Below are 16343 nucleotides of genomic sequence, written 5' to 3'. Positions count from 1 at the left end.
CAATGGCTAACAGAAAAATTATTTATAATTCAAACCCAGTACCAATCATAAAGGGAGCTTTGGAATACTCTTGATACTTTCTTTTCTTTTTCATATAATGTGTGTGTGTGTGTGTGTGTGTGTGTGTGTGTGTGTGTAAAATTTTATCAAGATGAAAGAAAAAAAATGGTTAATTTTAAAGAGTTACTTATTTTGTGTGTCTGAAACATTTTTTAAATTTGCTATTTGGGCCCTACCCGGACTATGGGTTTATGTCTTAGGATTTTAGAGTTTCAAATTATTTTAGCCTGTTGATAAGATAATTTGCTTTTAGTACCATAGTTTTAGAGCCAGTATTGAAAGTGATGTCTGAGAAAACATACAGAATGTAACCCCAGCCCCTAGAACAGTGTGCCTGGCTACGTAGTAGTGCTCATTAAATTTTGGTTGAGTTAATGAGAGAACACAGTTCCTCTTCCTTCGCCTGCTCCATTCGTTTCCTTGGGCTGCCACAGAGTGCCACAAACTGAGTGGCTCAGCACAGCAGCAGTGTCTTCTGTCTCACTTCGGGAGGAGAGAAGTCTGACGTCAGGGTGTTGGTGGGCCCAGGGTTTCTCTTCAGGCTCGGGGACACTCCTTCCTGCCCCCTCCTCGCTGCGGGGATTGCCGGTGCCCCCCGGGCACGCCTGGGCCCGCAGCCACATCCCTCGTCTCCGCCTCGTCTTCACGTGGCCTTCTCCCTGTGCACATCTGTGTGTCCTACCTGATAAGGACGCCAGGTACTGGAATTGGGGTCCATCCTAATCCAGGATGGTCTCATCTTAACTTGATGACATTTGCAAAGACCCTAGTCCCCAAATCAGGTCACATTTCCAGGTTCTGGATAGATGTGAATTTGGGGAGGGGGCCCTGTTCGACCCAGCACAGGTACTGGTAGCAGCACGGTGCTTTCAGTGCTTTTAGATGTTTTCTCTGTGGCATAAAATGATCCGGGCACTGGTTCACACGAGAGATCCATTCAGTACGTGCCAGTTGTACGATAGCAACCACAGAGGAAATGACTGGCCCGTCAGTACTTCCATCCCTTTCGAACACTGCCATCAGTTCCTCTTTTGACTCTGAGTTTTCCCGGCATCATTACTTGATCTTCTTCCTTTCCCATTCCTTCCTACTCTCCCTTCTCCAAAGATGGTGTGAACTGCCCTCTTCAGGTTGGAACTTCACTAGGAGTCGAACTGCTGAGATTTTTCTCAGGTGGGTGAGATGGTCCCTGGCTCCTGAGCTGGCACTCTTGTCTACCACTTCCTCCTATTCTTTTAGTTGCACCTCAGTGTCATCCGCCTCTCTTGTGTCCGTGATCGGTCTCACGGCCGGCGGTTCAGTCCGTCGCGGTTAACTGCCTCACCTAGGGCCTTCTCAGCCTCACCTACAGGCGTCATAATCTTGTTGGCCCAACACACAGGGATATCCCGAGTTTGCACATAAATGCTTTCTGCCGTTCTTCCACCTTCAGGTTTATAGGGTCATTAGATCCGATTTCTTTGAAATGAAATGTGTGTTTTGTATTGTTGACACTCCTGGGTCTCAGCCACCCAATCCCAGAGATAACCAAGAAGCTGCTTTCCCTCCTTGCACTGAGGTAAGAAATATGCTTGATTTCCTGTATTCTGTACTCTTGTGTGTAAACAGGCAATGACATCATCTTTCTGACCCGTTACTTTTTTTTACTACTTAACTGGGATTTGCTTCTGTCTTGAGGCCTTTTTATGTTGCATTTCCTTGTCCTATAGAGAAAGTAATACTACAGACATATTTGGGTGTTTTTCTGCCTTTGAACTATTTTATCATGTCCTATCAAACATTTCTTTCTGTCTTTAGACTTCTCAGTTTTTGCCAGGAGGCCTGTAGAATGATAATTGAAACCTCTTTACTTGCCCATTACCTTAAAAAAAATTAAAGAACAAATATGAACAGATTATCATTTTTGAACTAAATTTTGGTATCAACTTTTATCAGTGATAGTATACAATAACATTTTAGTGGTCATGTGATTCTAATACAGTACTGTAAATATCTTCCTCTGTATTTAGGACTTTGAAGTAGACCATGGTTACTCATCATGATTTTAAAAGCTACAGAAACTGCCGTTCTCCAAGCTCCTGCCTCAGAACCCAAGAGTACACATAGTCATGAAACACTTAACACATACACTCATATTCCGGATAGCCTACTTCTTTCTACTTTTAGCTGAAGTCGAGAATTAGCAGTTGTGTTTTTATATGTGTTCGTTGGAGTTAAGACAGATATAGATAGATATAGATATATACACCAGTACATGGTAAATGAGTCAGTTATAATAGCGTATGTAGATGCTTAATTATACTTAAGCGTGGTTAAGTATAGATTAGTATAAATTTTAATCTCTTATCTAGTTAAACTTGGGAGATTAAATACATTCACGTAGCTCCCTTCCTCCCTGAAATGCCACTAAATTGACAGCAGTTTTTGAAAAAGCAAGCCCGCAAGGAATATGAAAATGGAAGAGAGAATGCTGCCAATTTTTGGAAACCAGAATTCAGACAAACATTTAATAAACTTAGCAGACCCGGGAAAATGAAATCCTAGGCTGGCTGTGGGAGATGGGAGACGCAACCTGATTTATATCTCAGAGTCTCCAGAAGGCTTGGTAGTTGCCAACTCCAGGTACCTGTGGGAGTGGAAGGGAAGCTGAAAACAGTGGAAGCGGTTCAGAGTCCGGTGGCAGAAGCAGTGAGACCCCCGAGGTCCCTCTGCAGCCCTGGCTCAAGGCTGAGGTCTACTGTTTGGAGAGAGTGAACCAGAGGCCTCTGGACTGGAGAGGACACACACGTTGCGGAGGGTGGGGCCGCTGTGACCAGGGCACGGAAGAGTACATGTCCTGCACTGGGGGCGTCCCAGCCTCTCCCCCTGTACTCCCTGAACGTTGGCAGCCACGTGCTTGGCTTCCCGGCAGGAGCCCAGAAGACACTTCTCTGGGGGACCTGCCCAGCCCCAGAAAATACACCCAGACGTACTGGCTTCAGGGGGACCCCCCAGTGGAGCTGCCCAGCCACGTCACTCTACAGTGAGGACACGGTGGTGAAGCCCCACCTCCGCGCACAGAGCTTTCCATCAGCTTCTAGTGTTGTACTTTTAAATAGAAGCGGACGACGAAATACCTCTGTTCATTTGAGGAAAGGAGCTAACATGAAAGACAAACGAGAACAAATGGAAAAAAAAACTTGTAAGAAACAGACGATACAGCAAGAAGAAAACTTAAAAAAAAAAAAACAACCCATCACAGATATCTTCAGAGGGATTGAAATAGATGTTACATCCATAAAGCAAGTACAGGATGCTATTAAAAGGAACCTTTGAGAACAACAGAGAGTTATTAATTACAAAAAATCAAAATAGAACTGAAAGATTTTAGGGAAGTTTGAGAATAACAATTGAAGGAGTTTTCCAGAAAGATGATAAAGTCAAAGAGATGGAAAGTAATAGAGAAAATATAAGAAAATTAAATGACAGCCCAGGAGATCCCACACTGTGATAGCAAGAGTTCCAGAAAGAGAAAATGGGAATGCGGCAGGAAGGTTTGAGGAAATCGACACAGGAGTTACTGAAGAAATTACTCAGAACTGAGAGATGGGAGTCCGAGTTGTTAAGATTGAAAAGATCTGTCAAGTGCCCAACCCCGTGGATAAAAATAGATACAAATCAAGCACAGAAATGTAAAGTTTCAGAATGTGGAGAGAAAACTGCTTACAAGCTTCTAGAGAGAAAAAGATTTCATACAAAGACACCAGAATTAGAGTTGCAACACCGGAAGCTCTAGAAGACAGTAAAGGCAGTGCCTTTTGAGCAGAAGTAGTTTCCAGCTTAGAATTCTAAAACAGCCAGACAGTTAAGTAAGGAGGTAGAATTATCAGACATTCAGAGTTTCAAAAAAATTTACCTTCCGTACACCCTCCACAGGAGCTACTGGAGGATGTGCCCCTCCAGGACAAGGGAATAAACCAAGAAAGAAGATGTGAGACCCAGGAAACAGGGGACCCAAGCGAAGGATGGCCCAGCTGAGGGTGAAAGGGACACCCCACACCCCGGCTGTGCAGCACATCCTGAGGTCCGGGAGCCCAAGGCTGGAGCTGGACAGGAGGCTGTGGCAGAACACCCGCAAGAAGTGGAAATGGGAGAGTACCTTTTCCCCGGCAACAGCACCAGAGGAGATCAGTGCGGCTTCGAGTGAGTTTGGGATTGGATTAGCAGCAAGCAAACAGAAAATGAAGCAACTCAAGAAAGAAGGCAGTGATTAGCTTGAAGGAAAACAAAAACACTGTGCTGGAAAGCAACAAGAACTCATAATGGACTGCGTGGCCCAGCTGTGAAGTGCTTTTGCGTAGTCTGAGCAGTGCAAACTCGGAGAAGTTCTTCCTTCAGAATTAAAATCTGTATGGTTAAGATGAATGAGAGAAGGTGGTGGGAAGAGGAGAGGATGGGTGTGAGGGAGACCCGAGTCGGGAGAGGGTGGGGGGGATGGGTGGGAGGGACGCTCTTCATTGTGTGCCTTTTCATATTCATTGGTGAGCCATGGGCTTCATTGGTGAGCCATGGGCGTGGTCTTCCTAAACGAAAACAGCTTTTAAATGAGAATTATGTTTTGATTTATTATTTTAATGAGAATTATTTTCAACAACTGATTTCCATAAAAACATGCTTTCTTCCCCTCTTTTTTCTCTTCAGAAATTAAAGCACAGAGCACGGGGCTGTTCACCTGACATCAGACAAATAGACCTTGACGTCAACCGCACATTTAGGGACCATATTATGTTTAGAGACCGTTATGGTGTTAAGTAAGTAAAGTTTGAAATATAAATGGCATTTATAAATAGTGTTTACTAAAGTCTTCATTAACTTAAAACATGAGTAAATAGAATGTCTTATATGAACTATAATTTTGATGTATGTCCTAAAAGCTTAAGCTCGTTTGGTCTGTGTTGTATGAAACTTAGGATCTAGGTTAACTGAAATTTTTTAACCTTTGATATAGTAGATGCCATACAGTTGGTAAGGAATCATTTTATGATCCAAGAAGGGTTAAAAATACAGTAGCTACTTTTATTACAATCTTAGTAAAGAAATTTGAGATTGTGTTACTTTTTGAGAACCATGTCAGTGACAAATAGATCCCTATAAATTTGACCCCAAAGCATAGCTGAAACAAAAAAACAGGAATGGATGAATGAATGAGTACTACCGTTTATGAACGAGAGGGATAGTTTTGTTGACCTCAGGATCAGGTAGAGTTCAACAAAAGAAACAGAAACCTGGTGAGAGGTGTGTATTCAGAGATTTATTGAGAGGAGTTGGTTTATACAGTAGCGGGGGCTGGCGAGGCACGTCCCCTGATGGGGAGGCAGGCCATCAGAAAGGACAGGCTGGCACTCGTGAGCACAAGCCGGGCTGCTTTCCACAGAAAGAGCTGCTCCAGGGAAGCCTCACATCGCTCTTAAAACCTTTCAACCGATTGAATCAGGCCCAGCCAGACTATCTAGGACAATTGCCCCTACTTAAAGTCAGCTGATTATAGATTGTAATCGCATCTACCAAATACCTTCTTTCAATAACACCTAGGTTAGCTTTTGAATAACTGGGAGTTGTAGCCTAACCAAGGTGACACATAAAGCTGACTGTGACCGTGTATCCTTGTCGACTCAGTTTCCGAATACAGATAAATACAAGGCCATACTTTTGCCTAACGCGATTTTGCCTAGGACTGAAACTATGCTAGTCCTTACCCCACAAGAGGATGCAAAGTCTTCGGTGATGGTTACTCTTCTGCTTTGATATTCTAAAACCTAAATACTGTGATACAAAGTTAATTATTATTAATATATCTAATATAGCTAATACATTAGGTGAAAAGGGAAAAGGAAGGAGGAAAACAAAAATATTTTAAAATGTATGTATTTATGTATACACACACACACACACACACACACACACACACATATTCATGCCAAAATAAGAAACGCTCAGAACAGTGATAACCGTCATTTCTGTGGCTGGGCACGTGGTGGTGGCTGGGTGCCACTACACATTTCATATTCCCTTTGTCCTCTGCAAATACCTCAGCTGGTAGTGGTTCTCTACCTGGTGGGATGACCTAACTGTTAATTCTGGACCATTAGCCGTCCTGCCTGAATTAGATTGCTGTATTTTTCCATTGACTTCAATCGCAAGGTTTGGTTATACTAAGAGACCCCCTAAGTATTCTCCTGTGTTCTGGACATAGTCTTCCTTACATCCATTATGTAGTAGCAACTCAGTTTCTCCTTAGTAACCAGGATCAACCCCTCCAACCAGTACAGTCAGCCTCCTTCGCCTGGTGATTCAGAGGCTTGAGGAGCCCAAAGTGGCTGGGTGGCAATCTCAACTACCAGTTCAGTGGGATCACTCCTAGACCAGCAGCGCGTAAGGCTGATGGGATGGGAAGCAAACATTTTGCTAGTGGACTACTAGGGATCATAGTGGGTTGAGCCATCCCCATTTCTGCCGCTTGAATCTTGGAACCCAGTTCCTGGCTGTGGGACAGACAGCACCATGTAGTGGGGGCTTATTGAGAGCACATACAGCTTCCCACGTGATGTGGCCCCAGCCCTGCACGGTATTGTACTGAGCTGGCACTGTAACAGGCTTCGCAAGGCCTCCATAGTTCTGTGAAGCTGGCTGCTCCCATGTGGTTGATTTTGTAGTGAGAATAGTTCAGTGAAGGATGGCAACAAGTTTGAGAGATTGTGAAGCCCTTTGTGTTTTTTGGTGTCAATTTTATCAGAATGAATGTCCTCTAACCTTGAATTTAGACTGTATAGATTATCGTTCACATTTGAGCTGGGGGTCATTTCTTTATTACAACAGTGATTTTGTCTGGATTATCTGTTTTGAGGCAAACTGTTTATTTGTTTAAGTTTGTGTTTTTAAAAATAGGTGAAATAAGTAAATTGTGTTTAATATAAATTCTCTTCTCTCTAGGCAACAATCCCTATTCCATGTTCTTGCTGCATATTCTATTTATAACACGGTAAGTTGGAGCACACCCACCCACAGCTCTTTGGGCTGTATTGTGAGGAATTGGAGGAACTCTTGGGGCTCTCCCTGCCTCTGTGGGTCTTTTCAAGGCTCCTCTGGTGACCCTGGGGTCTTAGAACAGAGCCACTTTGAAGTGGGAAAAACCACCGCATGCCAGTGAATCTCTCGTTTTCCCCTCTTTCTCTGGATTGTTTTGTTGTTTTGTGATGTTGTTTGTCTTGTTTTTATTTTACACAGTAGCGCTGAGAATGAGCAGGGCTAGAAGTTTAGGGAGTCAGTGGGCAGATTAATTTTTGCTTGACCCTTGAACATTCCTCACCACCCCTGGGACCGAGGTTGCCTTTCAGGGTATGGACCTACTTGCCAAGCCCAGGAGCAGGCTAAAAGTAAACTTTTTGGTAATGGAACATGTTGTTCTTAACGTATTTATAACTCAGGGGAAGATAATAATTTGGGGAAAGATAAATTAGTGTTGAACCTAATGTGGATGTTAAATAAATGCTTGTTGACTGGGTTCTAAGGAGGGCAACCTTGAACCTTGAGTGTGTAATTTCTATTTATAGTAAAGCGTTTCAGTTATGAGAAAGTTCAAGCTAGGACAAGTTAAAGAGTTTATTAAAGGCCATTTCATAGAAATGAAGCAATGGTTGGGCCTCATGGAATTTGGAGCTGGACAGTGAGAGTGAGAAGACTTCACTGAGAAAAGAGCTATACTCTCTGTCTTTTCCACTCTGAGGCCATGTGGTAACTCTGATTATCTCTGTAAACTGTTTGTCCCACTGTCTCTGTCCAGATTCCTTTCTTTGCCTACTTTTCACTTTTCCCATGGCTAAAATAGCACCCACAGAATGGTCGACATGACCATTCTTTCAAATTGCATTCCACCATCTGATTACAGATCTCCTGGAGAGAGTATGGGATTAGTCAGTGCAGCCAATTAACTGTTCCCCTGGGGTCAGGTGATCTCTTCTACTCCAGCAGCTTTGGTTCATGTGGCACAAACATGAAGCCCTAAGGCCCCATCGTAAGCAGGGAGTATGGGGAGAGTAGGCAATTCTCAGAGAAGGGACAGAGACTGGTTGGGTATCCCAAAATGTGTCTATATAAAGGCCTGGAAATCCAGAGGAAAAGAGACAGCAACCTGGAAACTGTAGGAGGGGAGAAATTTGCCAGCATTTGAACAAAGAGGGGGAGTATTGAACTGAGAATCATACATACAAAGGAAAAATAAACCTAGCACTCTTTACAGAAGGTATAGTGGTATTGAATAGGAGATAATAAAAATACATGCAGCTTTAGACTTTGTCCACACTTCTACATTCATTCTTGAATACAAATTTATTCTTTTATAGCATATAGTTCAGTGTTGTAAAAATTGTAGTCTTTATCTGTAGAATTGCCGATTCTTTAATGTGTTTAAGCATTTTCTGATTATTTTGTAGGGCAGGTTTTTATATGTGTATATCCATGTGATTTGATCTTAAAACCCCCAGTTTCTTTGTTCTCATTTGTCTTCAGGAAGTTGGATACTGTCAGGGGATGAGCCAGATCACAGCTTTGCTCCTTATGTATATGAATGAAGAAGATGCCTTCTGGGCCCTGGTCAAACTATTCTCAGGCCCCAAACATGCCATGCATGGTAAGAAAACCCCAGAGTTTACACAAAACAATAAACAGGGAAGGGAGAAAAAGGTAAATTAAAACAAAGTCAAACTTTGGGAAATGCTTGTTAGGGTTAAGGACAAAAAATTAATGTCTGGGAGTTTGTTCAGGTGATTAGTGTTTGTGAGTCATTTCTTATTTCCTCCTTCTTTATTGAACTTTGCTAAACATTTCTGTTCACGTTTATCTCTGTTGTGTTTGCCTCAAGGTATACTGTTGGCATTCTGAAATTCTCTCCTCACTTGCCCCCAGTCAGAAGAAGCTAATTTAGGTTTGGAGGAGTTTAGGAAGAGCTGTGTTACCGGGAGAAATAAAAGATGCCTTTTGACCAGAACTTTCAGACTGTCACGCAGTTCTCATTTCAGTGAGATGTGTGCTTTGCTTCTTGTAGCCATAAAATTGATTCCATTTTACAGTAAAAGGCTGCTGATGACATGCTGCGGGTACTTTGTTATTTAATACCTCAAAACTTGCATGAGTTTTTGGTTCTCAGGTTAGAAGATTGTTTTTAATAACCTTTTTCCTAAATCTGCCAAGCATATACAAGAGATTTTGGAGAGTTTGGATTGCAACTTCTCTTGGAAGTAAAAGTGCCATTTGCCCATATAATGCAAAATTATGTTCCCAGTGCCATCCATGATAATACCAAATTAAAAACATTTTTGACATGAATCCCTCTAAGAAATGGATCATCTAAGTTCCATTTGTGAGTAAGCTTGATGTGGTGAGGAACATGCCACATGTTGAAAGTGATATTTTAACATTTTCAGAATTATGACTATAGCTTATTAAATCTCACGTTCTTACCATGTGGTTTCTATGGAGGTATTTTGTGGTGTGTGTGTGTGTGCGCGCGCGTGTGCATGCGGCCATCTCCCTCAGTTTTCCTAGGGAATTTTTTTTTTTTTTTTTTTTTTTTTAATGACTACTATTACTACTTCTACTGCTGATAACTGTTTCTGGACACTTTGTATCCCATCAGTAGACTCCAAAAGTAAGAGGTAAGATACAGCATTTTGAACTGCCATCCAACACACAGTCATTTGAAAAGGCATCTAGAAGAGAAACAACTGTCCCTTATCCATCTTTATTTTGACTGGCGTTGCTCCTCTGTGCTGAAGTGCAGAGGCATGTGCAGAGGCATACTCAGGAGTATGTAATCACGTGGAAGACTGCCCAAGTTCAGGGAAGTCCTTTCTTTCAAACATACCCGATAGCTTACTTTCAGCAGTTGTCACCAGTCTAATCTGTAAAGTAACATTCTTACTATCCTAACGTTTGCATTTATTGTGCAGCTTAGGTCATTATCGTGGGTAAGTTTATACTTAGAGATATTTGCTTCTAGGTCTGCAGATGGAATTTTATAACTAAAGGTTGCCTCGGTTCTTTGCAAATCCTGTATGATAGTGATGTCACTTAGAAATGTATAGAATAAAGTGAGGGCTGAAGAATATGAGATTTTAAAACACCAAATGCGGGATATCACTAATAAGTGAAGAAATGTTAGCTATCTTAGCATCCTTGAGCGAGTGTTTATTACTGAGGGGCATTGCCTTTTTCAAAATGAGACCTTTTCTTGAAATTCTTCCAATTCCCATTCTTATCAAATTGACCAGGAAAGTGGCACAGATACAGATTTTTTTTTTTTTTTTATGACCTAATTTCCCTGGAAAATGTTACTATGGGAGGCATAGAATCTCTATCTCTGGAAATATTTACAAATACCTCAGAAAACTGAAAATTAGTTAAGAAATAGTCCTTCCCCAAAGATTATAAAGCAGTGTTTCCCAAAAGCATGTCTCTTGCGTTCTTGGAGGAACACAGTTTTAATTTTTGGAAACAGATGTTCTCTGGGGGGAAAAAAAAGGTGGACTCTAAGATCAACTAAGTCTGGCAGACAGAGCTAAACAAAGTTTCTTTAGTTTATAAAACATGTTAGTAGCATTAGGAAGCTCTTATGTATCATGAATATGCAACAAGCGTTCCTATAACACAAGGTCCTTCCTCTGGATTCTTTTTTAAAAACAGAGCACAGCTATTAACATCCTTCAAAGTTACAGAAAGCCCAGACTGGAAATAACTAATGGGAGAAATGATGCATCTGTTGAGGATACTTCCTTTCTAATGCATTGTGTAGAATATCTGAAAGGAAACTTGTAAATAAACATACATGTAGGGTTCCATGAGATAAATACACAAAATCAGTACTAATTCACCATTTACGATTTGTTACTTCCTAGAAATCTTACAGATTATATTGTATAATCAGATGGGATGAACTACAACGTTAGATAGAATGTTGATCATATAGTGCCAGAATGTCTTAGATGATGTCAAATATCACTTACAGAAAGGATTAAAAATGATAAAAACTTTGGAAGCACAATATTAATGAAGTTGTTAGAGTAAGACTGAAAAAAGTAATGTTTGTTATGTAGGATATTGACAGTAAAATAAAATGATAAGTCCTTAAGACTAGAATAACCTATAAAAAATTTGTACATTTAAACCCCAAGGGATGCTTAAATCCAGAGAGCAAACTAAGGGTTCCTCGAGGGGTATCGGGTGGTTGATGGGCTATGTGGGTGAGGGGCTGTAATGAGGCACTTGTTGGGATGAGCACTGGGTGTTGTATGTAAGTGATGAATCACTAAATTCTACTCCTGAAACCGTTGTTACACCATATGTTAACTAACTTGATTTTACGTAAAATTTAAAAAAAAGAAATTTTAAAAAATTTGCACATTTAAGATATGCTTTAAGATACTTTAAGAGAACAGATAATCCTGATAAATGGCTTCAGTTCATTTTTCATCTTTTCTTAATTTCTAAGTTTCCCTTTTAATTCAGAAATATTGGCCTCTTTTATATTTTTACAAGGTTATAAGAGATCTCTGGCAAACAACTACTAGACCACAAGTTTCATTACCCAGAGCTCATACACGATTATTTCCTTGGTGGGGAGGACAAATATCTCACTAACTCCTGGATTTTTGTTGTTGCTGACAGTTAAAAATGAAAACAGTGTGTTGTATTTTAAAAGAGGGTTTTTGTTGTTACTGTTTATGAAAAACTGTTTTTATGTTTGTATTCTAGGCTTTTTTGTTCAAGGTTTTCCTAAACTCTTGAGATTTCAAGAACATCATGAAAAAATACTGAATAAATTTCTATCCAAGCTTAAGCAACACTTGGTAGGTAGATATGACTTTGACTTACACCCACTTATACCAGGAATGAAGCTAGAGGAATTGAGTGCAGCCTTTGGTCCCAATTACTTGATTGATTTGCAGTGTTGTCCAGTTCCTTTCCTATGCACTTGTCATTGCCAGGTGTTTGAAGAGCATGAGATTTGTGAAATTTAATTGTTGTTTATGTTTATTTTTGAAGGAGAGAGAGACAGAGTGTGAGTGGGGGAGGGGAAGAAAGAGAGGGAGACCCAGAATCTGAAGCAGGCTCCAGGCTCCAAGCTTTCATCACAGAGCCCGACACGGGCCTTGAACTCACGAGCCGCGAGATCATGACCTGAGCCAAAGTCAGACACTCAACTGACTTGAGCCACCCAAATGCCCAACATTTGTGAAATTGAGTACTGATGAACCATCACAGCCCTAACTCATAGAATCAAACCACTTCTTTGCAGATGATATATACAAATAATGTAGTTTTTAAAGATATATGATTTCTCTGTAACTTTGGAGGCTTTTTACTTTAAGGCTCATACAGACATCCTTAGTGAGCCATATATATACTCTACTATAAAACACGATGAGTTAGTGAAGCAGAGATAGTTCACGGTAAAATGTGTTCTAGAGAATCAAAATGTATTACAATCAAAATGTATTACAAAGGATTTATTCTTAAGGTGATTTCCAAAAGTGAAATTGAGGGAGAAAGAGAGGAAGCAAGAAGAGAAAAAAACTAGAAATACTCTAGCATGAAAAAGATTTGGAATGAAACGGTTTTATGTTTAGTTTTGACAGCTGCCTCCCAACAGCCTTCCTAACTTTTAGTATTAGATTGTCATATTTCATTTGCTGCAATCCAGAAATTTGAAGTCTTTGTTTTTTTCAGGATTCTCAAGAAATCTACACAAGTTTTTACACAATGAAATGGTTTTTTCAATGTTTCCTTGATCGTGTGAGTATTTGTTTACAAAACCCAATCATAAAATTATAAATACCAGATGAGGGGTGAGCTGTTAATCTTATCTCTGTTTTGTTTTTAATTATAGACTCCCTTTACACTAAACCTCAGAATATGGGATATCTACATCTTTGAAGGAGAACGAGTTCTTACCGCTATGTCTTATACAATCTTAAAATTACACAAAAGTAAGAAAATGTTTAAGTATAAGGATTTCACGAAAATCAAGGCTTGATTTAACTCTGATTTCTCATTCCCCACCCAGTTTCAAATTCCTTTTCTTTTTGTGGTGGATTAAAACATTTCTTGAAAGTTCATGAAGAAGTCATGTTTGGTTGGTAATTGGCTTTCCTTGGTTCTGTCACATGACTAGTAGCTGATTACATCACAGAGGTCTTTGATTTGTTTTTCTGTTTCAGTTTCATTTTCACACTGAAGCAGTGGAACACAGTGTCCCGATTTCACTATTAATATTATTCCAACCAAGTTTTGTTCCCTTATTCCTTTCATCAGTCTGAATCTCAGGTTTGTAATCCGAGACGAGAGAGACCAAAGAGACCAGGCCCTTAGTTCAAAGGTCTAGAGAAAGGACATTTTCCATCATTGTTTCTTTCATCCAGGAAAAAAGCCTCCAACTCTAAGCTGTAGACCAAAGGTGGGGAACCTTCTGCTTATCTCTCTACTTGACCACATTGTCTCTGGGGCAAGTACAGTCACTGTCTCTAGTTGCACACATGCAACAAGGCTTTAAAAAGTCTTCAGTTGCAGTATTTCAACGGCTGTATAAATTTGGCATGCTATGCCTTACTTTAGAAATCGAGAAATGAGAGTTTTCTTCATGGATATAAAGAACCTTATTCATCTTTAAGCCTCTGTTCAACCTTTATAGTTATAACTCCTCATAGTAACTTCTCTTGTAACTGCAGAGAAGAGAGTCACTGGAAGCTTTAGAACTTCCTAGAGTGCCTCAAGCCTAGGTCTTAAACATGCATAGTTTCACCTGTTTTGGTCCTTCTACCCTCTTAGGTTATTTCTGAAAGATTCATCTGTTCAGCCTCCCACCTAAACTATAAGCTAATTGAGTACTTGGGGTCATGTTTTGTAAGTTTTTTCCCCCTGTTGTGCTTGGCATTGTTCTAAGTACACGTTAGGTATTTGAATATAAAATTGTTTGATTGCTTACTTGAAAAACATGACTTCGGATCATCCAAAGTTTAGATACAAATGAGAAGTCCCAATGAAATCAAGTTCGTATTGTTTACTCTGAAAGATAGGGGTTCAGAAGCGCTGTGGTTCCTTTCCCTTAAACCCAGACCTCACTCCTCCAGCTCACACACTGCTGCACTGAGAGAACTGTGTCCCGAGACTCAGGGTCTGTCAGAAAGCCCCAGGAAATCAGTCTCTCCTGCCCCATCCACCCCTCCCCATCTCATTCCCTCCCCTCCTCTCCTCTCTGTGTCCTTTCTCTCTCTCTGGATCATGAACTAAGATGTGGAACAAAAGTATACTTCTAATTAAAATTTATATGTATTAGTTTAATGTTCATTAAACAGCAAGAAAATAGAAACATGATGTTATATTTCTCCATAGCTCTGTTCACCACCTTAAATTATGTTTTATTTGTATGACTTTTTTTTTTTTTTTTTCTAAATGTGTGTGTGTTTTTGAGAGAGAGAGAGAGAGCACAAGCAGGCGAGGGGTAGAAAGAGAAAAGGAGATAGAGAATCCGAAGCAGGCTCCAGGCTCCACGCTGTCAGTGTAGAGCCTGACACGGGGCTTGAATTCACGAACTGTTAAATCGTGACCTGAGCCGATGTCAGACGCTTAACCAACTGAGCCACCCAGGCGCCTCTTATTTATTTGACTCTTGCTTCGTTTTGGCAAGTGAGAAGTTTCTTTACCCTTGGCAAGTAAACTGGAAGCATAATAATTACTTTATATCCTATCCTATCATTGGACTAAATAGCTATTGGAAAAAACGTGTCTGCTGCTTTATAGTTTTTTATTAGTTAGGAAGACAGAAGCTCCAGGATTCATGTGAAGTTGCTTCACCAGAAAACTTCAAAAACTGTGTCTGGGCACCTGAATTCAGTGACAGCTCCCCTGAGATTTTGTTCTTGTTTTTTTCTTGATTTCCTTAATAATATTTAGAGACATTGTTATGGGATTATGGGAGGTTTATCACACGGTGGTTTTAAATAGTAAAAAAAAAATGTAATAACCTAACTGTCCAGTGTTAGAACACTAATTATATAGTACTTATATCCAATGGACTCAAAAGTATGATCAGTTTTTTAAATTGATACCTGTGTATACACATCTGCTTGTAGGGCAGTGGCTCTTGGGATCCTAGCTGATTTTTGCTTTCTACTTTGTATCTGAAATTTGAATTTTTTTTTTTAACAAAACTGGTTTCTTACGTAGAAATACAAATAAGATTAATCATCTAGATTTTTTGGAAATTCTGATATAGTAAAAATAGAGACTTGAAATGGGTTTGTGTATGGTAGGTAGAGCTCCATAACAATAAAACAGCCCTCATGGCATCCTAGTTGGTCTGTGTCTCTAACGAGTACTTGCTCTGGGTTAATATTAACGTCTAAGGTATGGGTAGTCTTAAATAAACCAATGAAAAGGTATTTAGCAGAATTTACCTTCTGCTGTCTCCCCAGAGTACCTGCTTTTCTCTGTGACTGCTTTAATGTCAGAAAAAGAAAAATGTTTGTTTGTTTGTTTGTTTGTTTGTTTATAGAGAAAGAGAGCATGTGTGGGAGCCTGTGAGTAAAGGGAGGGACAGAGGGAGGGAGAGAGAGAATCCCAAACAGGTACTGCACTGTCAGCACAGAGCCAGATGCAGGGCTTGATCTCATGAACATGAGATCATTACCTGAGCCAAAATCAGGAGCCAAATGCTTAACTTACTGAGCCACCCAGGTGCCCCAGAAAATATTTTTATCTCACAGAGTTTCAGTGATTCTTACAACGCTATGTATAAGCTGTATGCTGTGCCCTTTTTGAAAACTACAACCCCAGAATAGAATGCATTATCTTCTCAACCTGAAACAGCTGTTGATGCAGCATTCGTGTTTCTCTCATTCTTTCTTAGAACACCTAATGAAACTGTCCATGGAAGAACTTGTAGAATTTCTTCAGGAGACCCTGGCAAAGGATTTTTTCTTTGAAGATGACTTTGTAATAGAGCAACTTCAGATTTCTATGGTAGAACTGAAGCGCGCCAAATTAGACCTCCCAGAACCTGGTAAGAAATACTCAAAACACTTTATATCTAAATCATAATTAAAGTTGGGAAACACGGCGCAATGAACACAAGCCGTTTCTGTTTCCGAACATAAGCATTATGCGTACTTGTGGATGGCAAGCTGCTTATGGCATTATGCTTATTTTAAGAAAAAGCAAATAAACGCATTAATGAAATCCGCCCCTCCTAGTAA

General features: G+C 40.2%; 1 protein-coding gene across 6 annotated transcripts in view; it reads left to right on the top strand.

The window, feature by feature from the left end:
- USP6NL (USP6 N-terminal like) overlaps positions 1 to 16343 on the top strand; it is a 183583-nt gene that overhangs the window by 133579 nt on the left and 33661 nt on the right. For all 6 annotated transcript variants that reach the window (XM_042991023.1, XM_042991026.1, XM_042991027.1 and 3 more), the window contains 7 exons: positions 4741 to 4850; positions 7030 to 7078; positions 8605 to 8725; positions 11845 to 11939; positions 12820 to 12885; positions 12980 to 13079; positions 15998 to 16150. In XM_042991023.1, coding sequence (XP_042846957.1) covers positions 4741 to 4850; positions 7030 to 7078; positions 8605 to 8725; positions 11845 to 11939; positions 12820 to 12885; positions 12980 to 13079; positions 15998 to 16150 — 694 coding nt within the window. The remainder of the gene's footprint in view (positions 1 to 4740; positions 4851 to 7029; positions 7079 to 8604; positions 8726 to 11844; positions 11940 to 12819; positions 12886 to 12979; positions 13080 to 15997; positions 16151 to 16343) is intronic.

The sequence above is a fragment of the Panthera tigris genome, chromosome B4 (genome assembly GCF_018350195.1).
Source record: "Panthera tigris isolate Pti1 chromosome B4, P.tigris_Pti1_mat1.1, whole genome shotgun sequence".
Taxonomy (NCBI): domain Eukaryota; kingdom Metazoa; phylum Chordata; class Mammalia; order Carnivora; family Felidae; genus Panthera; species Panthera tigris.
The sequence above is the reverse complement of the archived record's forward strand: the minus strand, read 5'-3'. Positions and strand labels throughout refer to the sequence as shown.